A 24,048-nucleotide genomic window follows, 5' to 3' on the forward strand; every position below is an offset into this window, starting at 1 on the left:
TCGAGCTCGTTTGACTGTTCTTCATAAAGAGAAATATGTCTGTATCGTATAGTGGGCAAGGCTCAGCTGAGAGGGAACATCACCATTGCTCGAAGACGCCGATCCGAAAGAGAAAATTAGAGGATGAGATAAGCAGCAACAGAGCAAGAGATATTATCTAGAAGGATGCGAAGCGAAAGCGTGTGCGAAAGCTATGCAAGATGGGCAGTCGTAAGGTAGATGGGAGACCGGGCAGATACAACAAAAAGATGAGCCAAAAAGGGAGATGAGAAATGCAAGGGAAGAGAAGATAAAAGGGAGAAGATGAGAGAAGAGAGACGCGTCGTGGACGGACGAAAGAGAAAGGGGAGAAAACGAAGCTCAGGACATGGCTCTCCCTTCCAGCCCCTTCCTCGTACTGAACGCCTTCTTCTTCCAGTATCGTACGACGGCAATGACCCCAGCGGCACAGAGAGCCACCGCGCAGACGACGATTCCAAAGACGTTGAGAGGGACGCCGACTCGATGGTCCTCGTCTCCGTTCTGGGGTCGGTTGACGTTCATGGAGAACATGCCTAGTTGCGAGAAAATAAGGGAAGGTCAGCAAGGGAGAAGCAAGGGCAGAGAGGTGGACGAGAGACGAACCAGAGATGAACTGCATCGGCAGGATTCCAATCGAGACGACGGAGAGCGAAAGAATGGCCTTGTCGGTGACTCCTCGAGTGACGGCGAGGGAGACACGAAGTTGGGAGACGTAAGCTGGTTGAGCTTGGGAGAGGATTTGTTCGTAATGGAGGAGGGTACTCTGCATCGAGAGGATGTGATCTGTTCGAACGGGAAGAGGCGAAAGAGCGGTCAGATCGAGTTCATCTTCGCTTCCTCCTCTCCTTCCTGCTTCCTCGAACACGAAAAGCTCCAGAAGGACGACCACTCACCTTGAATGTCACCGATGTAAGTCACCATCTCCCCACCAACTCCACCATGCTGCCACCCTGACCTCCTCCCCGAAACCTCCTCGGCCCTCTTCCTCAACCTCCCAACGACCTCGCTCTTGGGAATCAACAGCCGACTCAACCCCGTGATCAACCTCCTCGTATCGGTCATCCTCTTGAGCATCTTTGCTCGATCGAACGAGTGTCGAGTCCGGAATCTCGTGTGAGGATCCTTGAGTCTTCGTCGTTGAGCTCGAGCGTGGATTTGGGATGGGTGAAGGCGAAGGAAGAGGAGGATGTGGGCGAGGGTGGTGTAGAAGAAGACGAGGAAGGCGGGTGGGAGGGAGGGGAAGGGGAGGTGAAAGTTGGTTCGGGCTCGTTGTCGAAGAGTAGGATGAGGAGTCGAGGCTCCGGAATGTCCTCCTCCTTGAAAGGTCGACATCTCGAACGAGCCGGCGGTGGGAGGTTGTTTCTTGTCGGCGTCGAAGCTGTCGCTGTCTCGTTCGAGTTTCGGGGAGCTGTGAGTACTGAATTGAGTTTTGGGATCCGAGGAGAAGAGGTCGAGGGAGTGACGACTGTGAGTTGAGGAGGTGTCGCCAGAGAAAGCTCCGTCGTCGACGAGTTCGTCGTGGCTGACGATTTGAGAGTCGATATCGTCTGCTTCGAACTCTATGTAGTCGATGAGAGGGAAGAAGGAATCGACGATGGAATCCATCTGAGAGAAGGGAGGGAAAGCGAGACGGGTCAGTCGAAGAAACAACGAGGGGAGAGAAGAAGACGCGACGAACGAGACCGTGAGCGATCCAGTCTGTGAAAGAAGAGCCGTCTCATCAGCATTCGGTTTCAGGATGAATGAAGGACCTAGTCGACTCACCAGAAGAAAGTGTTCGTCCTTCCTCGAGACTCAACAACCGATCTCGAACACCCTGAGTGTGCTTCGAGATGTCGTCAAAGTGGAACTGTTGGAAACGAACGAAGACTTCGATCAGTGGCAGTTCAACGAGCAGTAGTGTGATTAAAACTCACAGAGATGATCCCATCCCTGAAGACGACCAGATAAACGTTCACCGCACCGACTCCCACTCCCTCCAGACCTTCCTTTCCAGGTCGATCCTCCTGAATCTCGACCTTTCCTCTTCTCCTCCCTTTCCTTCCTCCACCTCTCATCCCTCCACCAGGACCTCCTCCAACATTCGAGCTTATGAGAACAGGCTCTTTCGAAGGGTTTCCAGGGAGATCCGGATTCGTAGGTCCGAGGGTAGGATCGGCTGGAGGCGCGTCGGGAGAGAGGATGGAGGGCGAGGTTGCGGAGGAGGTTGCTGTCGGTTCGTCGGTGTAGCGGAAGTAGGACTCGTCGATGGCTCGGAATGAGATGAGGTAGTAGCCGAGACGCTCGAAAGTTTCGAGCTTCTCACGAGGATCTTGATGGAGAATATCCTCGAGCGTGAGGGGATGGAGGGCGAAGAGCTGGGAAACGAGAACGAAACGAGGACGTCAGAAGGAGGCTTGGACTTCAAGATTTCGAGCAGTGATGTGATGCGAACTGACCTCTCCTATAGCTCGCATATCTTCCCATCCAGGACAATGGACGTCCAACCACCAAGCCTTCGTCGACTCCTTCGGCGGGGAAGACTCTCCTTCCACTCCCAACGTCGGCGTCCCAGCAGGCGTAGGTCCGTCGACGACGACCTTCGGGAGTCCTCCTCCGCCTGGGAAGTACGAAGTAGGAGTGGTAGTTCCGCTTGTAGGTGGGGATGGTTGAGGAGAGGAAGGGAAAGGAGCGTTCGGGGAGGGACGAGGGATTTGGAACCTCGCGTTCGTCGCGGCTGAGAAAGGGAGTGGGAGCTGTGGTGGACGACGTTGGGTCGGGTCGTGGGATTGGGATGGAAGTGTTGGGAGCATGGAGGCGTTGAGGAGTTGACGAGGAGTGAGAGGGACGGGAGTGGTTGGTCTGGAAGTTGGCTGGGGCGGGAGGAGGGAGGTCGCCAGCCGGTGAGGTTTGTGTCGAGTTGGGATTGAGGAAGGGATGTTTCGAAGCTCCTTGATGGCTTTGAGGACGTCTGGGAGGTAGGGTGTTCGAATGAGTCGTGAAGGTGGTGGAGTAGGTGGTGAAGAGGATGGGATAGGAGTGGCGGAGGAAGATGGTGAGAGGAAGGTGGGAAGAGGAGGGTCCTGAGCTGGAGGAGGCAAGAGCAGGACGAACTCCCTTCTCCCAGCAGCTCTCCTTCTCCCAAGAGGTTCATCGTCGCTCTCGCTGCTACTGCTGCTTCCACTGGTAGAGCTCCTTCCAAAACTCCAAGCTCTCCCTCGTCGTTTCCTCCTGGCGACGTGCTTCTTCGAGAAGGACCTCTTCCTCGCCATCCTGTCTCCAGCTCCTGCTACAGCCTCCTCCTCGTCGCTCTCCGACGACGATGACGACCTCGAGTAGTCTGACCCTAGCACTCCTAGCCCTCTTCCTACTGCTTCTAAAGCTCCCACGACCCTCCTCCTGGATCGAGACATGACGGAGGCGTCTGTTGAGCTCGATCCTGAACTCCTCCCTGAGGAGACCGAGCGTAGAGTGATAGCGTCCTCGTCGAGCTCTCTCCCGCTTGTATCGTATCTGAACCTCCTGTTGGGCGTAGGACGAGGATCCGATGGACCTGGACCTCTGTATAGATCTCCTTCGGAAGCGTCGTAGAAGCCATCTTGATCAAGGGCCGGAGGAGGGAGGAGGTCTGGAGGTCGAGCTGCATGTCGACGAGAAGGAGTAGAGAGTTGCTCTGCGAACTGAGGGGCTGGTGTAGGAGAGGAAGGGTTGTTGTCGTTGTTGAGATTTGGTTCCGGTTCTGCTCCTGCTGATGGCTGTCGAGGTCGAGAGAGGGAGGTCAAGAACTCGTCGGGAAGAGCACGAGTTCGAGAGCGAGTCGGAGTGGAACCGTGAAAGGCAGGAGGAGGAGCTGTAGGAGTTGTAGGAGAGAGGAGGATAGGTCGAGGAGGAGTCTGTTGTTGCTGTTGTTGACTGTTGAGAAAAGGTTGAAGATGAGGAGGACGGTGGGCGTGTTGAAGGGCAGGGAGGAGAGGCGAGGAGGGAGGAGGAGGAGGAGGAGGAGCGAAGGTCGGACGGCTGCTTCCTCCTTCTTGTTCTTGAGGTGGCTGATCAGTCTCGAAGGTGAGACGCTTGGATGGTTGGGATACCATGCTGAGGAAGAATCCACGAACGACGCTCCATCGAGGTAGGGGAGGGAGAGCAAGCTTTGACGGTGAGAGAAGGAAGGAAGCAGTTGGGAGAGAGAGCTCAGAAGGAGGAGAGGCTGGAGAGGCGAATTGAACAAAGCGGAAATAGCTCGACGCACGTTCCTCAGGAGAATTTATCTCGGGGTGTCTTGAGTGAGCTGTCAGATCAGACCGACTTTCGTTCAAAGCCTCGATCCGGACGAAATAAGAAAATCGGAGGAGAACTGAGCTCAGACGCGTCGAAGTCGTCGCGACGTCCTGTCCTCTCTCCGCCGTCTTTCAGCTGCAAAATCAGCTCCCCCAAGCTCATTTTCTGGCTCAGACTCGTATGTGATATCTTATCTACACCTGCCTGAGGCTTAACGAACAAAAAAATACATCACGAGTTGTGTTGAGCTCGAACGCGACGCGTCTTCTCGTTCAGCCCAGTAGGACCTCTTCTGGACCTCCCTCTCGGCGCTTCTTCGAGTCCCTGAATCCTCTTATCTTTCCCAATCTATTCCGATCAGTACGGAAGACACTCTAACAGCGATACAAGCTAAAATTCCGAGGTGAACGGACGGTTAAAGGGGTCCTCGCGCGTCGCCGTCTCGCCGATAGCTTGGTTCCTCCCTCTCTCCCTCCCTCTCTCCCTTTCCTCCTCCTGACCTCCATCCCACCCTCCTCTCTCTCCCCAACACTTTGCACCCCCCACTTCATCCTCCCTCCCAGCATGTCTCCCATGGATCGATCTCAAGACGATGCTTCCTACTCCGTCCTGGGGATGAGTGTCAACAAGAACAAGGTCAGAGCTCAACAACTCAGCCCTCCTCCTCCTCAGCCCGTCGCTGCTTCATCGTCGACCGCCCCTGAGAAGGGAAGTTCGATGGTGAAGAGGATGGACTACGAGTCTTACATGAGCACGGAAGGGCTGTCGAGGTATCCTTCGCCTCTCAAGGATCTGGCCCAAAGGTGAGTCAGGGAGGGAGAGGAGGAGATAAGAGAGAGTTTGGTCCTTCGTTCCTTCGACGTCGATTGACTCACCTACCTTCGCCTCGTCCCTCTGTTCCTACAATTCCCTCCCTTCGTACTCTCTTTCTACGATGCAGGTACCTCTCCATCCCAGGAATCATCAACTTCGGAGGAGGTCTGCCCCATCCCTCGACCTTCCCTGTCTCCTCCTTCTCTCTCACTTTCCCTCACCACAAGAAGACGGTCGCTATCTCCCATTCCTACTACCCTCAAGACAACCCTTCTTCGCCTATCTACCCTCACTCCTACGCTTCGGACAACACGGAAACAGCTATGGATCTCTCGAGCGCTTTACAGTACGGGGGCAGCACCGGCGCTTTGCCAATGCGAGAGTTCCTCAAGGAGCACGTCGGAAGGACTGGCGGCGTAGGGTACGAAGGTGCGTTGGTCTGTTCTTGTAGAAGAAGGAGAGAAGGACTGGCTGACGCTGGTTCGGCTGTGTAATTATCTAGATTGGGACCTCATCTTGACGAACGGGTGAGTCCTGAGTCGCCGACGCGTCGCTCCTTTCTTTTCGTCCAGCTGACCCTTTTCTTCCTTTGATCCTACCCTTCAGCAACACCGATGGACTCGACAAGTTAGTTCTCTTCATCTTCTCATCCGTCGCAGAAGCCTGATCGTCTCCTCCTCGTCTCTTCTTTCAGCGTCTTCCGACTTCTCCTCCGACCCAACTCGTCGATCCTCGTCGAAGAGTACGCCTACCCTGGAACACTCGCTGCTCTCGCGCCCATCCAGTGCACCAGTGTTGGAGTCAAGATGGACTCGGAAGGACTCCTTCCTGAAGCGATGGACGAGGTTCTTACGAATTGGGACGAGGAGACGCGAAGGACGAGACGGCCTCGAGTCGTGTTGATTGTTCCGACGGGTCAGAACCCGTCGGGCGCGACAATGAGCGAGGAGAGGAGGAAGAAGGTGCTGGAAGTTGCGAGGAAGTGGGATTTGGTGAGTTGACGGCTCGCGGTGGTTTCGAAGGGGCTTGAATATGCTTGTTGACAAGACGCGTTGTCCTTTCTTCCTTTCTTTTCCAGATCGTTGTTTGCGACGACCCTTAGTGAGTCCATCCCTCCCTCGTCAGATATATGTAGTACTGACTTGATCCTGCTTCCCGTTCAGTCGCTCTCTCCGTCTTCACTACCCAACGATCGAAACGCCCAACCCTTCTCCTCCTCCTCCCACCATGGCGTCGCTCGACACCGACGGACGTGTGATTGAGTTGTGCTCGTTCTCAAAGGTGAGAGCACATCATTCTCAAGCATATTCAGAGCTTTCTCTGACCTCCTCCTCGCTCCAGATGGTCGCTCCTGGGTCTCGTCTCGGATGGATTCTCGCTCCCTCTCTCCTCATCTCCAAACTCTCTCAACGAAACGAGGTCACCATGCAGTCCGTCTCTGGGTTCTCGGTAGCGGCGATGTGCGCCTTCTTGGGTGCCTTTGGTGGTCAGGTTGGCTGGGAGCGGTACCTCGAGGGAGTCGCTGACGGAGTGAGTTTGAAGAGGCCCGACGCGTCCCTTTTTTTTTCGTTTGATGTTCGTTCTGACGCGTCTCGAAACTCCGTTTCGTTCGATTTCTGCAGTACTCGAAGCGAGCTCAAACGATGCATCGGCTCTTCCAGAAACATCTCCCTTCCGAGTTTGTGCGATACGATCTCCCTCAAGGTATATAAGTCTCTTCTCTCTCCTCTCGCGTCTTCGCTTCGTCTTCCCCCTCTCGACCGCGTGCTCCTTTCACGCTGACTCCTCCCCCCCCTCCTTCCATCTCTCTTCCCACACCTCAACCCAGGCGGCATGTTCTTCTTCGTCCAGTTCGCCAACCACCTCTTCCTCTCCCCAACCAAAGTCTCCCAAACGCTCTTCGAAACCTTCATCTCCAACCTCGTCATCCTCACGCCCTCCTCCGTCTTCCGCCCCGACGGCGGGAAGAACGGACTCAAGGAAGGCGAGGTTTGGTTCAGGGCTAGTTTCAGTTTCGCTGGGGAGGAGGAGATGGAGGAGGGCGCGAGGAGGTTGGGGAAGGCGATTCGCGACGTGTATGCTTCGAGTGTGAGCGTTTGAGGGAGGAAAGGGGTGTTGATATTTGGCATAAGGGCTCTTTGTTTTGGGTATTGTACGTGCTGTGTTTTATTCTTGATTGATTGGCCTGGGGAGGGAAAGGAAGGAGAAAAGGGTGACGTCGAGATCCAGGACTTCGACGCGTCGGCGCCTCTTCTTCCTTTCACTCTTGCTTCCTTCGCTCGGCTGAAGGTCGTTAAATCATTATAGAGAGTAATCAAAGAAAAAGGTATTATCCAAGTAGTATGTTTTCACTGACAATCAAAACGAGAAAAAAAAAGCAACAAAAAGAGTCCAAAAAAAAAACGCGTCTCAACTTAACTCCTCCTCTCCCTCGACTCCGCACCATCTACATCAACCCACGCTCCTCCCACTCCCTCTCCTCCGCCCACCACATCATCGATCTCAAGCTCAGGCGACGCCGACCTCAACCAACTCGCTCTCCTTCGATGCGAGCTCGTCTCCCTCCCAACACTCCTCCTCCTCCTCATCTGTCCTCGACCGCCGTCCTCCTCCTCCTCCTCCTCCTCCTCCTCCTCCTCTTCCTCCTGTGCACCATCCCTCGGCCCTCCAAACTCAAGTTGATCGCTTTCGTCCTCCGTTCTATCATCCAGCGACGAGGCACTCGACGAACCAAACATCTCCAGGACGTCCTTTGCGATTCCATCGACGGCTCCGACGAAGGATTCGTCTCCGTTGGGTGGGGAAGGGAGATGGAACTCTTCGTCGTCGAGGTGAGTGGGGAGAGGGGAGAGTCGTTGCTTGGTGGTGGAGAGGGTGGCGTCGGTCGTTGGGAGGAGTGGAGATTCGGAGGAAGAGGAGACGAGGTTGGATTCGACCCAAGACGACAGTGCTCTGAACGCCGACTTCATCTCTGCCACTTGGAAAGGGAAGATCGGGAAGTCGTGCATCGCCTTCAGACAAACGAACCGAACAACGTAGGGAAAAGAGATGAAGAGAAGTCAGTTTCTTCGTCGACGAGAGACACGTCGAGCTCGAATCAGAAATCCAAAACTCACCCCATAAGTCTCCTCGTACCCACACTCAACCTTCGCCTCCCTCAGTCTCAGCACCAACTCTCTAATCTCATCCCTCAACCTCTCCGCCTCGCCAGCCACAACGAACGTCTTCGGGAACCCTTCGAACGAGCCCTTCCCCGTCGTGTCGCGAGGGAGGTGGAGGCCGCACGGGGACAGGTAAGGGGAGGAGATGAAGGAGGCTGGGATGGAGCGGAGGTAAAGGGAGACGGAGTAAGGGGGCAGGGAGTCGTTGATCTGAAACGAGAAAGGTGGAAACGAGGGAGGGAGGTCAGGAGAAGTGCGAAAGGAAGGAGTTTAGAGAGTGCACTCACAATGTCGCTGTGACGATTGGTGTAGCCTGAAGATCCAGCGAGACCCATGACGGAGAAGGACATGTCGCACCAGGGGGAGAAGAGGATCATCCCTCCAGGCATGGGAAGGCTGAGAGCCGGTCCTTCGTCTCGGAGGTAGCGGACGAGGCTGTGATTCGAACGAAAGTATGGAAGTCAATCGGTGATGATAAGAAGGAAGGTGTCGAGACCAAGAGAAGGAGTAGCTCGAAGAGAGCGAGTAAGGAGGAGAACGAGAGAGGAAAGACTCACGTCAACGCAAGATGTCCTCCTGCAGAATCCCCAATCAGGATGATCCTCTCGGCAGGGATGTTGTTGTCGACGAGGAGATGATGGTAAGCTGCCAGAGCGTCGATGAGAGCGTAAGGAAAAGGGTTGCAGTGGGCGAGTCGGTACTGGGGAAGTGTGAACGGCGAAAGAAAGAGCACGACGCGCGTCAGTTCAGGTGTTGATCGTTTTCGTTGTCGAGCAGAGTGAACGAAGAGAGAGAGGGCTCACATCAACAGAAAGAACATCCTTAATAGCAGTTCTCGCAATGAGATGTTTTGGTATGTTCGCTGTTCCATCCTGATTCCAAACAAAGCCAAACGAAGGTCAGCTCGACGCGTCGTACGTTCTCCTTCCTCTCCTCCCTCTCTTCTGTCCTCGATCATATCGCACTCACCGTCTCCAAACTCGTCCCTGCCACGAAAGCCCCACCATGAAAGCTCAACCCAACCAACGCACCCTCCCTGCCTCCTTCCTCCCCTCTTCCCAACCCTTCTCCCCTCCTCCTCCCGAACCAAAACCCAGCTCCTCCCTCCTCCAACTCCTCCTCTCCCAACTCCTCCAGCAACGTCAATTCCTTCAATCCCAGCACAGATTTCTCCGTATTTCTTCTCGTCCCATTCACCGTCCCATCGTCCGAGGACATACTTCTCGCACTTTTAGGCGTTCCCGCTCCCGAGCCGACGCCCTTCTCCCACGGTAGGACTCCCTTCTTCCACCTCCTCTGAATCCCTCTCCTGACCGACCTGCTCCCTCCCAACTTCCTTCTCTTGTGATTCTCAAACATCTCTCTGAGCCATTTCAACGTCCAAGGGAAGGAGTGAGCGGGAGGGTGAGGAGGGGACCACGATCCTCGGGTGGAGACGAGCGATCGGAGGCAGAGGAGAGGGAAACCTCGAAGGTGGAGGAGATGAGGAGGGAGAGGAGGGATATGCGTGTGGGTGGAGTGGAGCAGGGTGGAAGGCGGCTGCGAAGAATGAAAAGGAGATGGGGAAGTGAGCGAGAGGAGATGGGCTGAGCGAGGGACGGAGGAGAATTCAAGAGGCGGACGCACAGGGATGACGGAGAGATCTCTTCCTAGATGATCTAGTTCTAGACGAGCTACCAGACCTTGAACTCTTCGCATCGCTCGGACTCGGACCGCTCGAGAGATGGCTGGGGTTCGAAGGGAAACGAACGAAGAAAAGGAACCAGAGGAAATGGAGCCACTCGGGTCAGCCCCAGGAGTCGGAACAGCGCAAGCTCAACTGCTGCTCTACAAGAACCTCGAGATCTAAGGTTCTATACTCACGCCAGTTAGGTCTAGGTCTGTTCTCCACTCTCGCATACCAGATCATCCAGAGAGGAACAAGTCTGCAGAATGAGAAAAAAAAAGGGGAGGTGCAGAGAGAGAAATCGGTGAGCTTCGACCTTCTCTGTCCTCCCTCCCTCCCTGAGCCCGTAAACTCAACAACAAAGCAACGTGGACGAACACCAGAACCGTCGAGAGCAGCATCCATACGAGGTAGAGGAACCTGGCGAAAACGAACAAATCAAAGCTCAGCTGGAAGAGGCCTTCTTGGAACGAGAGAGACTCACCGAAAGGGTTGAAGCTTGAGAAGATGGTGCTTCTCGGTGGAAGCGGCGAGGATGTTGGCTTCGGCGAGTTCTACAGGGAGGGAGAGGATGGGTTCGTGTTGCTGCTGCTGGTGGTGGTGGCGATTTGGTTCATCTTTCGGGAGCATGGAAAGAGAAGGAGGAGGGAGTTGAGCGTTGATGGGAAAGGGAGGAGGAGGGGCTTTGGCGAGCTCGAACGAAACGAGACTGATGGCTGCGTCGGGCTCAGAAAAGTGCGAAGAAGGGAAGATTTTCTTATTGGAGAGGGCTCTGAGAAGAAATCCAGCTGCGAGTTTACAGGTTCGATAGATCAAAACAATTTCTACAGGAAAGTCAGTCACCTCCGATCCGAACCTCCCACGTTTCGCGAGCTCGCTCTGCTCCTTCCTCCCTTCTTTGATCCCAACCTCGACTCACTACTTTTCCTCGGAGCCCTCCCTTGCACCCTCGATCCTAAGCATCGCATCGCTTTCCCAACTTTCAAAGATACGGCGCTCCAAATCCCCTCCGCGTGCTGGTGACACGAATCAACCTCCTCCTCCCTCCTCCTCCACTGCCTCCTCCTCCTCCGCCCCTCCTCCTCCTTCCTCCTCGCCCTTCTCTCGCCATCCGCTCACCTCACCTTACATGCTCCCTTATCCAGCCACCCAATCCTCTTCAACCCATCCTAAACGTTCCTTGGGCAACTACCTCACCACCTCCTCTTCTTCTACTACTTCCCTCTCGTTATCCGTCGGAGGAGGAAGCTTGCTCGAGAAGCGGAAAGTCAGCGAGCTTCTAAGACAGAGAAGCAGAGTCACCAACCTCGCGTTGGTGTTGATCCTGGGCTTGTTGGGAGTCAGTCTGGTAGCGAACTTTAGAGGCTGGGTGGACGCGAAGCACGGAGGGCAGCACATCTCGTGGGGAAGGGAGATGGACGGAGAGGAGACGACCGGAGGAGGAGCGTCGTCGATCGGAGATCTACTGCCTCCCAAGGTGATAGCGGATACGGTAGATATTTCTGAGGAGATGAAGACGTTGAGTCATCTTATTGTAGTAGCCGGGTGAGCCTATCTTTCTCTCTAACGCCTTGCTAGTTGCTCCGAGGGATTAAGCTCAAGCTCATTCTCAACTCCTCCCTCCCTCCTGGTTTCTTTCTTCTTTCAGGCACGGAATATGGACAGGCCACGATGCTTCCCTGAGGGAGAAGGACGATCAATGGCTACTGGAACCGTACCAGCGAGGTGGACAGACGGTTGATGCGATTTTCAAGCATATCCAGTCTGGGTGAGTGAGCGCTGAGCTTCACGTTTCCCTCCGTTTTGACTCTCCGTTTCGAGCTCACGAAACTTCTAATCGCTGACCCTTTCTCGCCACTTTCGCTCGTGCTTTTATAGATCGGACCTGGTTCTCTCGGATCCTGCTGCTTTACTGGTCTTCTCCGGAGGTCAAACTCGTCCTTTAGGTTCGTTTCATCCCTTCGCATCGCCCAGCCCAGCCCGACGCGCCGCGCCTGTTTCTTTCTCGTTCCCACCGCCCTCCTGTCCCATACAACCGGATTCTCACTCTGAACCTTCGGCTGACTGACCTCTTGCTTCCTGGTTCTCGCTTTCGACTTCATCGACAGCCGATCAAACGGAAGCTCAATCCTACCACCACCTCGCGACCGCGTCCTCCCTCCTCCCGCCTTCCTTCCCTCGAGCGACAACCGAGGACTTCGCACTGGATTCGTTCCAGAACTTGTTGTTTTCGATAGCGAGGTTCCATGAGGTACGTTTCGACGGATCCTCGTCGCTGCTTCGTTCGTTGCCATCGAAAATCCCGTCGCTGACTCTCCTCCCGACGACCTCCTTTCCTTGTCTTCTCTTCCTTCCTTCCTCCTTCCTTCCTCCTTCTTGTTTCGTTCCATTCTCCCCTTCGACCTCGATTGATACGTACAGATCACCTCCTCCTACCCCTCTCGCATCACCGTCGTAGGCTTCGGAGTCAAGGAAGCTCGGTTCAAGGAGCTTCATCGAGCTGCTCTCCGGTTCCCTGAAGCGAGGTTCGAGTACGTCGGGATCGATCTCGCTGGGGATCTGACGAGTTTCTACGAAGGGGAGGTGAGTCTCTTTTTCCCTCTCTCCCAAACGTTCCCCTTCTTCTGAACTCTCGTCGCTCCTCCTCCCGACGCGTCCTCATCCCTCCCTCCCTCTTCACTTCCTGACCCCCACCCTCTCCCCCTCCCACACAGAGAAAAAACGGCTACCACCCCTTCACTCTCGACCTCTACGGCTGCCACCCCCCCTTGGTCTCCAAACGTCGTCGTCGAAACCCTTTCGCTCGATGGCATCCTTACCTCTCTTCCGCGCCGGAACTGAAGGAGCTGTTGGAGTTCTGTCCGGCTCATGCTGGGGGTGGGGAGGGTGGGTTGAGTGGGTTGGGGGTGGTTTACGAAGGGAGGTTGCCTTGGGATGGACGTTAGGCGAGAGGAGAGAAGAGGGGACGGGAGGGAGTTTTTTCGGGCTTTATGTTTTGAGGTTTTTGGATCTTTTAGGTTGGATTAGTTCTTATCTAGATGCGTACGTTCTCGGTCCTTGGTGGTCTCGGTGAGACGAAGAGCGAGAGAGACGAGAGTTCTCTCCTGGTCAAAACAGAGAGAAAGTCGAACGCGTCTCGTCTCGTCTCGTCCTCCCTCTCCTTCTCTGTCCCTCGTTCTACTCAACGAGGTCTCCCGAAGTACCGGTACAGCCTGCATCTATCCTTCAGCTGTCGACTCTAGTCAGACTCCAACAAAAACAAAAAGCTCATCTACCTGTTCTACAGGAACCCGTACCCCGTCCCCTTCGCAAAGAACGTCACGCTCGAATCCCCGAGCTTGTACTGCAGTTCCTTCCCTGGCGAGGTCGATGGGAAGAGCGTGTCGGAGGACATGAGGGGTGTTGGCGTGAAGGAGAGCTGGACAAACCAACGAAAGCGAAGAAAAAGAAAAAAAAAAGGAGTCAGAAGTGAGAAAGAGGAAGCGACACGCGAAAGAGGAATAAAGAACCAACCTCTCCAGAGACTTCCCCACTCCGACCGCTTGAGAGTCCTCGGCATTGAATGAAGAGATCGACGGAGGGGTAGAGCGTCCGGAAGAGGGTGTCTTGAGGGAGAGACGGGGAGGAGGTCGAGCCGTGGATGAGGAGGAGGAGGGAGGAGGAGGTCTTGCATTGGAACGAAACAGGACGACAAAGAAAGCCAGATCAGCAAAGGGTCCAGCTCTCAACTAATTGAGCTCTGAAGTAGAGCAAGAGAGGCTGCCCACCTTCCTAGAACGAGCTTGCAGAGCTCGAACGAAACGCGAGACCTCGTCGACCTCGACTCCCATCCAGTGAAGAGCGCTCAGATCATCGATGATTACGAGGGTTTCCGTTGGTCCAGGAGCATCGTCTGAATCGGTTCCGTTGACGGCTCGTCCTTTTCCCTTCAGGGTTGATACGATGAGGTTGTAGAGAGGTCGAAGGGAGAGATCGTCTTGGGGCGGAGGGAAGAGGGAAGGAGCGACGTTGGATTGGAGAGGACTTGAGTTTGAAGATTCGGTGGGCATGGAGAGGTGGGAAAGAGCATCGATGAAGGTGACGGCTGAGTCGTTGAGGTACTGAGATAGAGTGAGGAGGCCACAGAGGGAGGAGTCAGTCAGTCGAAATGTTGAGCTCGAGAGGAGAGGGAAGGAAGGAGAGGTCGAGCTCACCATCTTCTTCGCGACAGCTCTGTAGTGGCTCAGACCTTCTCCGCAGCCAACGAGTACGACCTCCTTTCCTGCTTTGAGCTGGGATGCTAAGAAGTGCATGAGAACGAATCCTGCTGGCGAGGAGAGGGTGTCGGAGAGGAGGATGGTCGAGCCTTTGGGAGGGAGGGGGACTCGAGGGGAGGAGCTGCTTCCTTCCGGATCCTGGAAGCTGAGATGAGGAAAGAGGTACGACATGACGGAAGGAGAGAGCTGAGGTGTGGTCGAAGAGCTCGTTTCGATATGAGGTTGTGGGCGCTCCTGTGAACGTTTGGAGGAAAGGAAGGAAGGAGAGCAGGGCGAGCTCTTCACTTTTCGAGGAAAGAGGAGAGGAGGACCTCGAAAGAAGGGTTGACCTTAACCACCAGCATCCACTTCAGTTCCGCGATTCTCGCTCCAGTTCTCTCTCGTGGCACAAGAGGGACCTTCCATCCATCCCCTCCAGCTCGAATCATCCTCATAGATTTCCTGGATCGCTCGTAATCGATCGTCGAACATCGTGAGTCCTCCTTCCCTTCCTCTCCTCCCTCTCGCCACGTCCTTCGTCTCTTCCCTCCCCTCTCCTCTGGAAAATCACACGTCGAGCTGACTTTTATCTGCTCTATATCACTCCCAGATGCCTCGAGGATTCCCTCTCAAGAACATCAAGACTGCAGAAGCGGCAGCAGCAGCAGCAGCAGCGGCAGCGGCAGCTTCAGCGTCTCAACCCTCTCCAAAGGCGACTCCCACCTCGGCTGCTTCCACTCCTCGTCCAACTCCTCTCCCTCCATCCACTCCATCCACACCAGCACCACAGGAGAGGATCCCTTCACCAGGTCCTACATCGGCTCCTGGAGGTTCTTACACGCTCGAGGTCAGTCTAGATCTCGTGCAGAAGGAAGGAAGCTGGCCTTTCTCCTCCCTCCTCCCTCGCGAGCTCTGGCTGACTCTCTCTTTCTCTTCTTCCCTCTCCTTCCCTGCGTTTAGAGCATCGTCGTCGGAGCCAAACTCTTTGTACAGAAACCTCTCGCCTCTGGAGGAAACGAGGAAAGGAAGGCCGAGATCCTCTCCATTCGAGATATCAAGAAGTCAATCTACGGAGCTCTCAAGGTCGTCGCTCCTCCCTCAGCAGACGGAACGCCAGTCGAGGAACCCAAGCTCGAGTACTACGTCCACTACGTCGAGTTCAACAAGCGTCTCGACGAATGGATCCCCAACACTCGACTCGTCCTCTCGAGGGAGATGGAATGGCCTCAGGCTCTGAAACCGAAGAAGGGAACGGAGAGCGGTCACTCGACGCCAGTCCGTCCATCCTCACCCGTCAGGACCCAGTCGCTCCTCAAGAAGGCCGTCTCCAAGGCTACCAACAACGCTCAGTCGTCAGCATCGGCGTCGAAGGCTTCGAAGAGTCACAAGAAGAAGTCGAAGGCGAAGGGAGATCAACCGTCGACGCCAGGAGCCGAAACCGTCGAGTCGCCGCTACCACACGGAGGAGCAGGAGGGGACGACGAGGACGAGGATATGGAGGACCTGGACGAACCTCTCACTCCGGATACGGAAGCCAGCATCGCCGACGGAACTCTCACGGCGCCGTCGAATCCTCGAGCCGCTCCCCAAGTCTTCTCGAAGGAGCAGGAGATCGAGAAGCTACGAACCTCCGGATCCATGACCCAATCCCACGGAGAGGTCTCTCGAGTCAAGAACCTCAACAAGCTCCAAATCGGTCGCCACGAAGTCGAAGCATGGTACTTCTCCCCCTACCCAGCCGAATACGCCCACCTCCCTCTCATCTACATCTGCGAGATGTGCCTCTCCTTCTTCCCCTCCCCCATGATGCTCTCTCGCCATCGAACCAAATGCAACCTCTTCCACCCTCCCGGAAACGAAATCTACCGACACGAGGACATCTCGTTCTACGAGATCGACGGACGACGCCAGAAGACGTGGTGTCGCAACCTCTGCCTTCTCTCGAAGTGCTTCCTCGATCACAAAACCCTCTACTACGACGTCGACCCCTTCCTCTACTACTGCATGGCCGTCAGGGACTCGGTCGGATGCCACCTCATCGGATACTTCTCCAAGGAGAAGGAGAGCTCGGAGGGATACAACGTCGCTTGCATCCTCACCCTTCCGCAACACCAGCGGCATGGGTACGGGAAGCTCTTGATTGAGTTTTCCTACGAGTTGAGCAAGAGGGAGGGGAAGCTCGGGAGTCCGGAGAAGCCGTTGTCGGATTTGGGGTTGTTGAGTTATCGAGCGTACTGGGCCGAGACGATCGTCGAACTCCTCCTCGCCACGGAACCAGGAGAGATCAGCATCGACGAGATCGCTCAGAAGACGGCGTTCATGCATGCGGACGTGATGCACACGTGAGTCTATCATCTCTTGCTTTTTCTCTCTTCTCCTTCGAGCTCCGTCTTCGTTTTCTCTCGACGCGTCGGTCTCTCGTCCTCCTCGCTGACTCTTCTTCCTCTCTCTTTTCCTCTCTCTTTTCCTCAGATGCCAAGCTCTCTCGATGCTCCGATACCACAAGGGACAACACGTCATCTGCCTCACCGATGGAGTCCTCGACCAGTACCAGAAGACGAAGAAGAAGTCGCGTCGTCGGATCGAACCCAAGGCGTTGGACTGGAAGCCGCCGTCGTTCAGTCGAGCGGATCTCAGGTTCGGTTACTAGGTCGGAGGAGGATCGTCGTCGTCGTCGTCGCATTGTCGGAGGAAGGAGCAGGAGGGATGAGTCTGGGATGGGACGGGATGGGATGGTTGGAGAAGAAGGGAGAGGGAGGTTGGGCCGGGTTGGATTGGGTCGGGTCGAGAGAGGGAGGGGGGAGAAAGAGGAGGAGGAGGTTTTCAGTAGTTTCTGTCGTTCGTACCGCACCCGTTTTTCTTTTTGGTTCTTGCTGTTGTAGTTTTGATTGCACGACTTTTTCACGTTATCTCTCATCGAGCCCAACCGGAAACTTTGGGCCCGAGGTCGTTCGCCTGCCCTCTGCTCAAAGATGCATCTCTCGGCTCTGTTCGAGCTCTCAGACACAATCTTTTTTGGGGGAGATGGTAGATGAGGTTTGAACGCTGAAACTTGAGCCCTCGGCTCTCTCGACGTTTCGTTCGCTGGCTCGTATTCTGTTTGCGTCTCAGTGAAATTCCGAAGGACGCGTTCATCGCATCTCGTTCTCCTCAACTCAAACTACCAAACGACCCTCTCCCCTTTCCAATCCCTGAACCCACCACTATCCCCACCAGCCTCCTCCTTCCCACCCTTCAAGGTCTTCATCAACGCAACCAGCTTCTCCACCGATTCCTCGACCTCGAACAGACCTTGCTCAGGTTTCGAAGGCTTCGACTGGTCGACGAAGGGAGAGGAGAGGTTCGTTTTGGTCGTTCCTGGGTGGTAGGCGAGGGATATGGAAGAGGATTTCTTTTGGTGGAGCTGGAGGCGGGGGAGTGAGGGTCAGTGAGAAGGAAAGGAAGGAAAGGAAAGAAGAGGAGAACGCGTCGAAACGAACCTCGAGCGAAAGCGTCTTGATGATCTGGTTGAGGGCCGTTTTGGATCTGAGAAACGTCCGTTAACGCATCAGGCGTAAGTAAAGCCCAAAAACTCTGGAGGGAGTGGAGAGGGGACCCACGATCTATACGAATACCAGCCTCCCGTCCGATTGTCTCCCACTGATCCGACCCTCGCGCTCACGCTCAAGCACAGACTCAGATCCCTCCTCAGTAGACCCATCGCTGGGTCCTCCTCCGAGCCCTCGGGAAACAGTGATGTGAGTTGTTTCTGTGTTGGGATGAGAGGGACGAAGTGTTTGTAGGCGAGGAGATGCGAGAGGGTGTTGAGTTGGAAGGTTTCGAGGGACTGTAGAGAACGAAAGAAGCAGGTTCAGCCGAGCGTTTTGGGGTGATAGAGAACATATATTTGATACATACCTTGAACGGATCAATCTGAGTGATAGACTTCTCAGGATGAAGCTGTTTCGAACGAGACGAAGCCCAAAGATCGAAGGCCGTCAGCCCTCGTCTTCCTCAGGCCGATTCTCTTCCTTCCTCACCCTAGGCTGAGCTCCAAAACCAGAAGGAACGCAAAACTCACCACCCCAGCCGAGCAAACCACCATCCTCACACTCCCCTTCTCCCCCCATCTCTTCTTGATCTCCTCAGCAGCCTTCTCCATCCCTCGATCCGTGTCCTTCAGCCCGTCAACTTCGAACACGCTCAATCTCTCCTTGTTCCCTCCGCCGCCCAGGATTGCTTCGGTGGTGTGTTTGGGTGCGCGGGATGAGAGGGCTACCACTTCGAGTGAGGTAGTGGAGAGGATGTGGCCTGAACGGGAAAGAAAAAGGGAGGGAGGGAGGGAGGGAGAAGGTGAGCTCGATCGGGTTTGTTGAGCTTCGAGTTAACACGACAGACGAACGAGCAAGATGCAAGCCGATTCCTGAAGAAGCTCCGTAAAGGACTGCTACGCTCATTTGCTAAGGTGTCGCAGAGGTGAGGTTGAAGGGGGACGGGGAGACAGTTTGGAGGGAAGGAGGAAAGGTGAGCTTCCTCGATCTCGACCCTGCCGACCTCTCGAATTCGACCAAGCTCATGACGACCGACTCGAAGAAGGTTTTCTAGAGAAGGAAGCTAGGAAAGGACGTATAAAGTCATTAGATCAAGGCGAAGAGAACGGCGCAGAAGACATATATGTAGATGAGGGTGAAAGGCTAACGAGGAGAAACGAGAAAGGGAGAGGGCGTCTGAGACGCGAACGAAACTCAAGTCGAGCGAGGGATTTTGGGTTTTAGTCCCGGTTAGAGTTTCCGAGCTGTGGTAGAATAATGTAAGAAGGACGAGAGTGGAAGAAGGAGGTAGTCAGGACCAAGAAGAAGAGAAGAAGAGAAGCGGGACGAGGGATAGAAAACTCACGACTCGAAGGACCTGCAAGAAGAGGTTGATGGCGTCGAGGTACAGACGAAGAGCACCGAGGATGGCCTCGTCGGGAGAGAGTCGCTTCATGATGGCTTGAGTCTGCGTGAGAGAGGGCGAAAAGAGAGGAAGGAAGAGTAAGCAAGGAACGACGCGTCGAGCGACGTGTTTGGACGAGAGAAAGGAACGAACATCGAAGATGACTGTTGAACGAAAGTCCACCGGATAGATCAGCATGAGAAGTTGACGGAGTGAGAGCAGAGAGGAAGACACGCACTGTAACCCGAGAACAGCAAGCACCCTCCGATCCCGATGATCAAGTCTGCGGTGCTTCCAAAGGGGAAGAAGATGCTGATGAAGCTGGTCGCCATCAGGGTCATAAGTCCGGTGACTGGAGCGGAGAAATGAATGAGATTGAGAGTCAGTTTGAGCGCAGAGCAAGACGAGGGGCGAAAGAAAGGAAGAAGAAAGGAAGGGACGAACAGAGCCAGGGTCCAAGTCCTTCGAAATCGTACTTCGACTGCATCGTGAAGAGGGTAAGACCAACGAAGACGGCGAGGGTGATGAAGAGAGCTTGGATGACCACCGTGGTCTCGTAGAATCTGAAGGCGTGAAGAAGGATACGATCAGCTTGAGCGCTCAAGAAGGGAGAGGGAAGGAGGGAGGCGAACCCAACAACCGTTCCAACAGCGGTCGCCTCAAAGAGAGTGAAGATCCCGAGGATAAAGAGGTTGAGAGGATGCTGGTTGATTTTCCAGAAGAGCACACCGAGAGATCCCATAGATCCGACCTAAGCGAAGAGGAACGAAAGGGAGCAAGGAGGGAGGAGGTGAGCTTTAGCTTCGGCGGAGGAAGAGGCCGAGCAAGATGGACGTACGAGAGGGAGCCAGAAGAACCAAGCACTGTAATCAGGCAAGGAATACGTACGAGGGTCAGCATGGAACTTCAGTCTGCAGGTCGGGAAAGAGAAAGCATCGGAGAGAAGGAGGGAGGAAGGAAGCTCAAGGGCCTCGACTCCCGTCCTCCTTAGCCCTCGCCCCTGCCCCTTCCTCTGCAACCCATCCCCCTCTCTCACTCACACCTGCTTCACTTCCCCATCTTCCCAACCATCCTCTTCCCTCCCAAAGACAAAAAAGAAGAACGAAAGCAAACTCACTTGTTCCTGGTCCAGTTCAGAACGACTGGCTGCATCATCACGACCGACACCACAGCTGTAGCGAGAAGCTGGATGCTCAGGATCGTGTAGACTTTTCGGATGAAAGCCATTCTGTAAACCGAGTGTATACGAAACAGATCAGCTTCTGCTCTGACTTAACGAAGCTCAAAGTCTCTCTCTCCTCCACCGACCGACCTTCCCTCCCTCGCTCCACCTTCTCCCTTCCTTCCTTCCACTTCCTTCCTCTTGCTTCACTGACCTGACAGACACATCCGAGGTCGAAACGGACACTCCGATCTTGAAGTCGTCTTCTGAACCATCGTCGCTTCGAGGTCCTCCTCCTGCTCGAGGGACGGATGCTTGAGCGAGGAGGGGAGCAGCAGAGGAAGAGGAGGCGTCGGCTGGAGTGGACGAGTCTGCCGTCGCTTGGTAGCCTTTGGCAGCGATAGGAGCAGTGTAGGAGGGAGGAGCGCTGAGAGAAAACGAGAGAGGTGATTAATGGAGTAGATGAGAGTGAGAAGAGAGGAGGAGGCGAGAGCTCACTAGGCCATAGCGAGGGGGAAGAAGGAAAGGGAGGTGGAAGTTGGAAGCGAACTCGAGGGAAGGACGATGATCCAGTTGAGGCGAGCTCAGTTCTCGCAGCTCTGCTCGAAAACTTTCTCGCTGATCTTTCAGAGAGGTGGGAGGCTAGACATACTTATATCCGTTCATAAAATCGAACGCAAACCAAAAACTACGAGACTCTAGTCTAGAGACTACAACGAAAGACGCCCTCTTCAATCTAAACCTCGAGCAAACCAGCAGCCTCGAGCAAGAGAACGATAGCTGGAGGAAAGGAAGAAGAGAGGAGGTTCAAATCAGCCTCATGCTTTTCCACGATCCGGACGGGGAAAGATAGGTGAGAAAGGGCAAAGCAAGGGTGACAGGAAACCGTCGTTCTCGACTCGGACGCGTCTCTTGCTCTCCCTGCTCCCCTCCCTCCCTCCTTTTCCTCCCTTCCCTTAACCCCCAAAAGAAGACCAGATCGAAACTCACCATGCACAACCTCCGGCACAGTCTGCTGCTCCAAATCCACCGTCAAATCCGCATCCGTAGGAGCCTCGTAAGGGTCGTCGATTCCAGTGAAACCCTTGATCTCTCCTCGTCGAGCCTTAGCGAACACTCCCTGTCGATCGGTCTTCTCACAGTACGCCAGAGGGGTAGCGACGTGGATGAGGAAGAAGTCTCCTCCGTTGGGTCCTCCAGTCTTCTCGACGATCGCTCGAGCGGCTTTTCGAGAGTGGGCGTAAGGGGCAGTAGGGGCGGCGATGACGGCGGCTCCGGCTCGGGTGAGCTCAGCCTGATAGAGAGGAAGAAGAGAAGAGAGAGAGAGAGGAAGGATGGGGTTAGATGTGAGCGAGTGGAAGAGGAGGAGAAGGACGCGCCGAGGGGAGAGAAAGAAAGACTCACGGCGACGAATCCGATTCGCTGGATGTTCTTGTGTCGGTCCTCAGCAGAGAATCCGAGTTCTGGAAGAAAGTAGAGAAGAAACCGAGTCAGATCAAGGGAAGTATAGACGCGGTAGGGGGGCGAGAGGCCGAAAACGCTACTCACCTGAGGAAAGCTCAGCCCTGATGGTCTCTCCCAACAACAAACTGACACTTCGACCTCCCTGCTGGTTGAGGGTGACCTGAAGAGCCTTGGCGACGGTATCCTTTCCAGAGTTGTGGAGACCGGTGAGGAAGAGGGTGAAACCCTGCTTGTTTCGAGGAGGGTACGACTCTCGGAGGGTCTTGACGACAGCGGCGTAGGAGAACCTGCACACAGCGCGAGGACGATCCAGAGTCAGCTCAAGCTCAAGAGGGAAGACGCGGAGCAGGGGAGAGAGCTCACCAATCGGGGATAGCAGCTCCAGATTTCAGACGACGACGAAGTTCGGTTCCAGAGATGTCGGCGGTGACGGTTCCCTTGGGGATCTGGTCGGAAGGCATGTACTCGTCGGATTCGGGGATGTAGGACATCTGCTGGAAGGGAACCATCTCAATCTCGAGCTCCTCTCGGTACTTGGAGACGAGCTCCTGAGCGTCGTAGGGTCCTGAAGAAGGAAAAGACAAAAGACGAAACGCGTCAGTTCTTGATTGAGCTTGAAGAAGGGCAAGAAGTGAGAGGAGACGAACCGTAGAAGTCCTTTCCGGCGGAGTTCTTTCCGGGTCCGGCGTGGCTGAGAGAGAGGAAGAGGGGGGGATGGTCAGCGAAGAAGAAGGAAAGAAGAAGGACGTAGAGTCGAACTCACTCTCGTCCGACGATGAAGTGGGTAGCTCCGAAGTTCTTTCGGATGATGGCGTGCCAGAGAGCCTCCTTAGGTCCAGCCATTCGCATAGCGAGAGGAAGGAGAGCGAGGTGGGCCATTCCGTTGGGGCTGAGAGAGATAAGAGAGACGATCAGCTTCCGAGAGACGCGTCAAGCTCGAGGGAAGAGAGCTCACTATCGGGCCATGAGAGCGGTGTAAGCTCGGACTCGAGTGTAGTGATCAACATCTCCCTGTAAAGATGAACGAGAGACAATTGATCAGACCAGAAAGCTCAAAGAAACAGGGAGAGAAAGTTCGACGAACGGGCTTGGTGAGTCCGACGACGGGGTGGATGAGAACGTTGGCCTGTCGCTCTCGAGCAGCTCGAACGGTCAACTCCCTGTGAGCTCGGTGCATAGGGTTTCGAGTCTATTGAACGAGAAGAAGGAGGAGATTGAGTCAGCTCTCGATCAAGAGAGAAAGAGAGAGACGCGTCGAGAGAGCTGAAAGTCAAGCTCACCTGGAAAGCGACGACCTTCCTCCAAGCGAGCTTGGTGAAGTGAGCCCTGAGCTCAGTAGGGGTGACTAAAGACGATCAAAAGCAAGGTTAGCTTTCGGCTCAGGTATCATAGGAAAACGGGCTACTCACACCTCAAAGCCACGTAGTCGAAGTGAACAGCAGCCTGAACGGCCTGAATCTTTCCTCCCAAGTACAATCCCTTCACGCTCTCCCTGAGGTATCGAACGGCAGGGTGAGCGATATCGTCGGCTCCAAAGACGGACTCAGCCTCCTTGGCCTTGTCGAAAGCGTAGATGTCCTCGATGGTGAGGATGGCGAGGACGACGTCGTCTCGAGGATCTCGAAGGGCGACTCGGGATCCGGGAGCGAGGGAGAGGTTGGCAACGTCTTCAGGGGAGACGTCGAGGGTGATGGGCATGGGGAAGAGAGCTCCAGTGGTGAGTCGGTTGGTCGAGAGGACGCTGGAGAGAACGAGAGGGAGACAAGAGAGACGAGCTCGTCAGCAAACGAACTTGAAATGGATCGCGAGCTCGCACCGGAGGTATTCGTGAGGGAAAAAGAGATGGTAGACTGACGATTGATAATCAGCCTGGTTCATGAATCCTTCCAGAGGAGAGAACCCTCCGTTCATGATCAACTCGAGGTCGCAGAGATGTCGCTATATCGCCAAGGGTGTTCGAAAAAGCGAAGGTGGGAAGAGAAGGTGAGCTCGCTCGCTATCTCTTTCAGCCCCAGCCCTGGGTTGCTTTCAATCCGCTCTGCTACTGTAGACACTCACCTCAGTAAGAATAACGGAAGCGAGTCCGTGGGACTCGTCCTTGAGCTGCTGCCTCAGAGGAAGATCACGAGCGATCAAGTCCTGTCAAGAAAAAGAGCAAAAAGGGAGGAGAGGAGAGGTCAGCTCGACCGTCCGAAATCTCGAGAGCGAGGAGGGAGAAACCGACCTTGAGGGTTCCTCCGTGGGGTGCGTTGGCCATTTTTTTTTAAGGGTGGGAGAAGGTTAAGGGAAGGGAGAAGGGAGAAGAGGTTGAGAGAAGAGAAGTGGGAGTTCGGGACGAGAAGGGAAGAAGTAGAAAAC

General features: G+C 54.9%; 9 protein-coding genes across 9 annotated transcripts; 3 read left to right on the forward strand and 6 right to left on the reverse strand.

The window, feature by feature from the left end:
* Nucleotides 1–24: 24 nt before the first annotated feature.
* BDY24DRAFT_383090 (magnesium transporter CorA family protein) lies at nt 25–4,174 on the reverse strand. The gene is made up of 7 exons (XM_076639613.1): nt 2,460–4,174; nt 1,938–2,378; nt 1,786–1,870; nt 1,700–1,719; nt 915–1,626; nt 625–804; nt 25–554 (listed from the first exon to the last, which is right to left on the reverse strand). The coding sequence occupies exons 1-7, from the start codon at nt 4,089–4,091 to the stop codon at nt 361–363; spliced, it is 3,264 nt and encodes a 1,087-aa protein (XP_076498645.1). The 5' UTR covers nt 4,092–4,174; the 3' UTR covers nt 25–360.
* Nucleotides 4,175–4,710: 536 nt separating this feature from the next.
* BDY24DRAFT_277456 (aminotransferase-like domain-containing protein) lies at nt 4,711–7,351 on the forward strand. Its single transcript, XM_076636949.1, has 10 exons — nt 4,711–5,078; nt 5,216–5,517; nt 5,591–5,615; nt 5,695–5,715; nt 5,783–6,080; nt 6,167–6,189; nt 6,252–6,369; nt 6,430–6,618; nt 6,711–6,792; nt 6,917–7,351. Exons 1-10 carry the CDS (start codon nt 4,840–4,842, stop codon nt 7,186–7,188), a joined length of 1,569 nt encoding a protein of 522 aa, XP_076498646.1. The 5' UTR covers nt 4,711–4,839; the 3' UTR covers nt 7,189–7,351.
* Nucleotides 7,326–10,572, reverse strand: BDY24DRAFT_277470 (Alpha/Beta hydrolase protein). The gene is made up of 9 exons (XM_076636950.1): nt 10,400–10,572; nt 10,113–10,335; nt 9,876–9,976; nt 9,219–9,788; nt 9,053–9,133; nt 8,807–8,949; nt 8,537–8,684; nt 8,205–8,459; nt 7,326–8,099 (listed from the first exon to the last, which is right to left on the reverse strand). The coding sequence occupies exons 2-9, from the start codon at nt 10,318–10,320 to the stop codon at nt 7,503–7,505; spliced, it is 2,103 nt and encodes a 700-aa protein (XP_076498647.1). The 5' UTR covers nt 10,321–10,335; nt 10,400–10,572; the 3' UTR covers nt 7,326–7,502.
* Nucleotides 10,573–11,044: 472 nt separating this feature from the next.
* BDY24DRAFT_431908 (uncharacterized protein) lies at nt 11,045–13,335 on the forward strand (the record flags this gene model as incomplete). Its single annotated transcript, XM_076644077.1, has 7 exons — nt 11,045–11,284; nt 11,330–11,460; nt 11,564–11,683; nt 11,794–11,861; nt 12,024–12,166; nt 12,337–12,498; nt 12,630–13,335. The coding sequence occupies 7 exons, from the start codon at nt 11,045–11,047 to the stop codon at nt 12,858–12,860; spliced, it is 1,095 nt and encodes a 364-aa protein (XP_076498648.1). The 3' UTR covers nt 12,861–13,335.
* BDY24DRAFT_383101 (uncharacterized protein) lies at nt 12,814–14,504 on the reverse strand. Its single transcript, XM_076639614.1, has 4 exons — nt 14,109–14,504; nt 13,683–14,015; nt 13,429–13,581; nt 12,814–13,333 (listed from the first exon to the last, which is right to left on the reverse strand). Exons 1-4 carry the CDS (start codon nt 14,340–14,342, stop codon nt 13,196–13,198), a joined length of 858 nt encoding a protein of 285 aa, XP_076498649.1. The 5' UTR covers nt 14,343–14,504; the 3' UTR covers nt 12,814–13,195.
* ESA1 (NuA4 histone acetyltransferase complex catalytic subunit ESA1) lies at nt 14,505–17,059 on the forward strand. Its single transcript, XM_076637682.1, has 4 exons — nt 14,505–14,643; nt 14,761–14,997; nt 15,111–16,492; nt 16,623–17,059. Exons 2-4 carry the CDS (start codon nt 14,761–14,763, stop codon nt 16,798–16,800), a joined length of 1,797 nt encoding a protein of 598 aa, XP_076498650.1. The 5' UTR covers nt 14,505–14,643; the 3' UTR covers nt 16,801–17,059.
* Nucleotides 17,060–17,310: 251 nt separating this feature from the next.
* Nucleotides 17,311–18,627, reverse strand: BDY24DRAFT_409115 (uncharacterized protein; the record flags this gene model as incomplete). The annotated part of the gene is made up of 6 exons (XM_076642815.1): nt 18,532–18,627; nt 18,211–18,440; nt 18,048–18,089; nt 17,750–17,976; nt 17,630–17,675; nt 17,311–17,553 (listed from the first exon to the last, which is right to left on the reverse strand). The coding sequence occupies exons 1-6, from the start codon at nt 18,584–18,586 to the stop codon at nt 17,311–17,313; spliced, it is 843 nt and encodes a 280-aa protein (XP_076498651.1). The 5' UTR covers nt 18,587–18,627.
* A 124-nt stretch (nt 18,628–18,751) lies between these two features.
* Nucleotides 18,752–20,766, reverse strand: BXI1 (Bxi1p). Its single transcript, XM_076639615.1, has 10 exons — nt 20,725–20,766; nt 20,441–20,653; nt 20,182–20,292; nt 19,903–19,927; nt 19,697–19,815; nt 19,509–19,627; nt 19,303–19,416; nt 19,218–19,228; nt 19,026–19,127; nt 18,752–18,924 (listed from the first exon to the last, which is right to left on the reverse strand). The coding sequence occupies exons 1-10, from the start codon at nt 20,730–20,732 to the stop codon at nt 18,901–18,903; spliced, it is 846 nt and encodes a 281-aa protein (XP_076498652.1). The 5' UTR covers nt 20,733–20,766; the 3' UTR covers nt 18,752–18,900.
* Nucleotides 20,767–20,861: 95 nt separating this feature from the next.
* On the reverse strand, nt 20,862–24,026 carry MET3 (sulfate adenylyltransferase). Its single transcript, XM_076639616.1, has 14 exons — nt 23,915–24,026; nt 23,749–23,829; nt 23,546–23,628; nt 23,100–23,431; nt 22,971–23,035; nt 22,775–22,879; nt 22,646–22,701; nt 22,454–22,579; nt 22,338–22,381; nt 22,054–22,255; nt 21,775–21,977; nt 21,631–21,689; nt 21,217–21,520; nt 20,862–21,006 (listed from the first exon to the last, which is right to left on the reverse strand). Exons 1-14 carry the CDS (start codon nt 23,945–23,947, stop codon nt 20,963–20,965), a joined length of 1,737 nt encoding a protein of 578 aa, XP_076498653.1. The 5' UTR covers nt 23,948–24,026; the 3' UTR covers nt 20,862–20,962.
* Nucleotides 24,027–24,048: the final 22 nt, after the last annotated feature.

The sequence above is a fragment of the Mrakia frigida genome (genome assembly GCF_051309035.1).
Source record: "Mrakia frigida strain ATCC 22029 unplaced genomic scaffold BDY24scaffold_8, whole genome shotgun sequence".
NCBI lineage: Eukaryota > Fungi > Basidiomycota > Tremellomycetes > Cystofilobasidiales > Mrakiaceae > Mrakia > Mrakia frigida.

What these genes read in the sequence shown, in the direction of transcription:
- BDY24DRAFT_383090 (XM_076639613.1), bottom strand. Translation starts at nt 4,091, where the DNA reads ATGGTATCCCAACCATCCAAGCGTCTCACCTTCGAGACTGATCAGCCA. An exon ending in ATATGCGAGCTATAGGAGAG is followed by an intron (nt 2,379 to 2,459) that starts GTCAGTTCGCAT and finishes CTCGTTTCCCAG; the next exon opens with CTCTTCGCCCTCCATCCCCT. An exon ending in AGGACGAACACTTTCTTCTG is followed by an intron (nt 1,720 to 1,785) that starts GTGAGTCGACTA and finishes CTTCTTTCACAG; the next exon opens with ACTGGATCGCTCACGGTCTC.
- BDY24DRAFT_277456 (XM_076636949.1), top strand. Translation starts at nt 4,840, where the DNA reads ATGTCTCCCATGGATCGATCTCAAGACGATGCTTCCTACTCCGTCCTG. An exon ending in TGGCGGCGTAGGGTACGAAG is followed by an intron (nt 5,518 to 5,590) that starts GTGCGTTGGTCT and finishes GTAATTATCTAG; the next exon opens with ATTGGGACCTCATCTTGACG. An exon ending in GACCTCATCTTGACGAACGG is followed by an intron (nt 5,616 to 5,694) that starts GTGAGTCCTGAG and finishes CCTACCCTTCAG; the next exon opens with CAACACCGATGGACTCGACA.
- BDY24DRAFT_277470 (XM_076636950.1), bottom strand. Translation starts at nt 10,320, where the DNA reads ATGGATGCTGCTCTCGACGGTTCTGGTGTTCGTCCACGTTGCTTTGTT. An exon ending in CAGACCTAGACCTAACTGGC is followed by an intron (nt 9,977 to 10,112) that starts GTGAGTATAGAA and finishes TTCGAACCCCAG; the next exon opens with CCATCTCTCGAGCGGTCCGA. An exon ending in AGGATGTTCTTTCTGTTGAT is followed by an intron (nt 8,950 to 9,052) that starts GTGAGCCCTCTC and finishes ACACTTCCCCAG; the next exon opens with TACCGACTCGCCCACTGCAA.
- BDY24DRAFT_383101 (XM_076639614.1), bottom strand. Translation starts at nt 14,342, where the DNA reads ATGTCGTACCTCTTTCCTCATCTCAGCTTCCAGGATCCGGAAGGAAGC. An exon ending in GAGCTGTCGCGAAGAAGATG is followed by an intron (nt 14,016 to 14,108) that starts GTGAGCTCGACC and finishes ACTCTATCTCAG; the next exon opens with TACCTCAACGACTCAGCCGT. An exon ending in GTGGGGAAGTCTCTGGAGAG is followed by an intron (nt 13,334 to 13,428) that starts GTTGGTTCTTTA and finishes TGGTTTGTCCAG; the next exon opens with CTCTCCTTCACGCCAACACC.
- ESA1 (XM_076637682.1), top strand. Translation starts at nt 14,761, where the DNA reads ATGCCTCGAGGATTCCCTCTCAAGAACATCAAGACTGCAGAAGCGGCA. An exon ending in GAGGTTCTTACACGCTCGAG is followed by an intron (nt 14,998 to 15,110) that starts GTCAGTCTAGAT and finishes CCCTGCGTTTAG; the next exon opens with AGCATCGTCGTCGGAGCCAA. An exon ending in CATGCGGACGTGATGCACAC is followed by an intron (nt 16,493 to 16,622) that starts GTGAGTCTATCA and finishes TCTTTTCCTCAG; the next exon opens with ATGCCAAGCTCTCTCGATGC.
- BXI1 (XM_076639615.1), bottom strand. An exon ending in GGTTCTTCTGGCTCCCTCTC is followed by an intron (nt 19,816 to 19,902) that starts GTACGTCCATCT and finishes CTCTTCGCTTAG; the next exon opens with GTCGGATCTATGGGATCTCT. An exon ending in TCTTGCAGGTCCTTCGAGTC is followed by an intron (nt 18,925 to 19,025) that starts GTGAGTTTTCTA and finishes ATTCTACCACAG; the next exon opens with CTCGGAAACTCTAACCGGGA.
- MET3 (XM_076639616.1), bottom strand. Translation starts at nt 23,947, where the DNA reads ATGGCCAACGCACCCCACGGAGGAACCCTCAAG. An exon ending in CCCACGGAGGAACCCTCAAG is followed by an intron (nt 23,830 to 23,914) that starts GTCGGTTTCTCC and finishes TTTTCTTGACAG; the next exon opens with GACTTGATCGCTCGTGATCT. An exon ending in ACCGCTCTCATGGCCCGATA is followed by an intron (nt 22,580 to 22,645) that starts GTGAGCTCTCTT and finishes TATCTCTCTCAG; the next exon opens with CCCCAACGGAATGGCCCACC.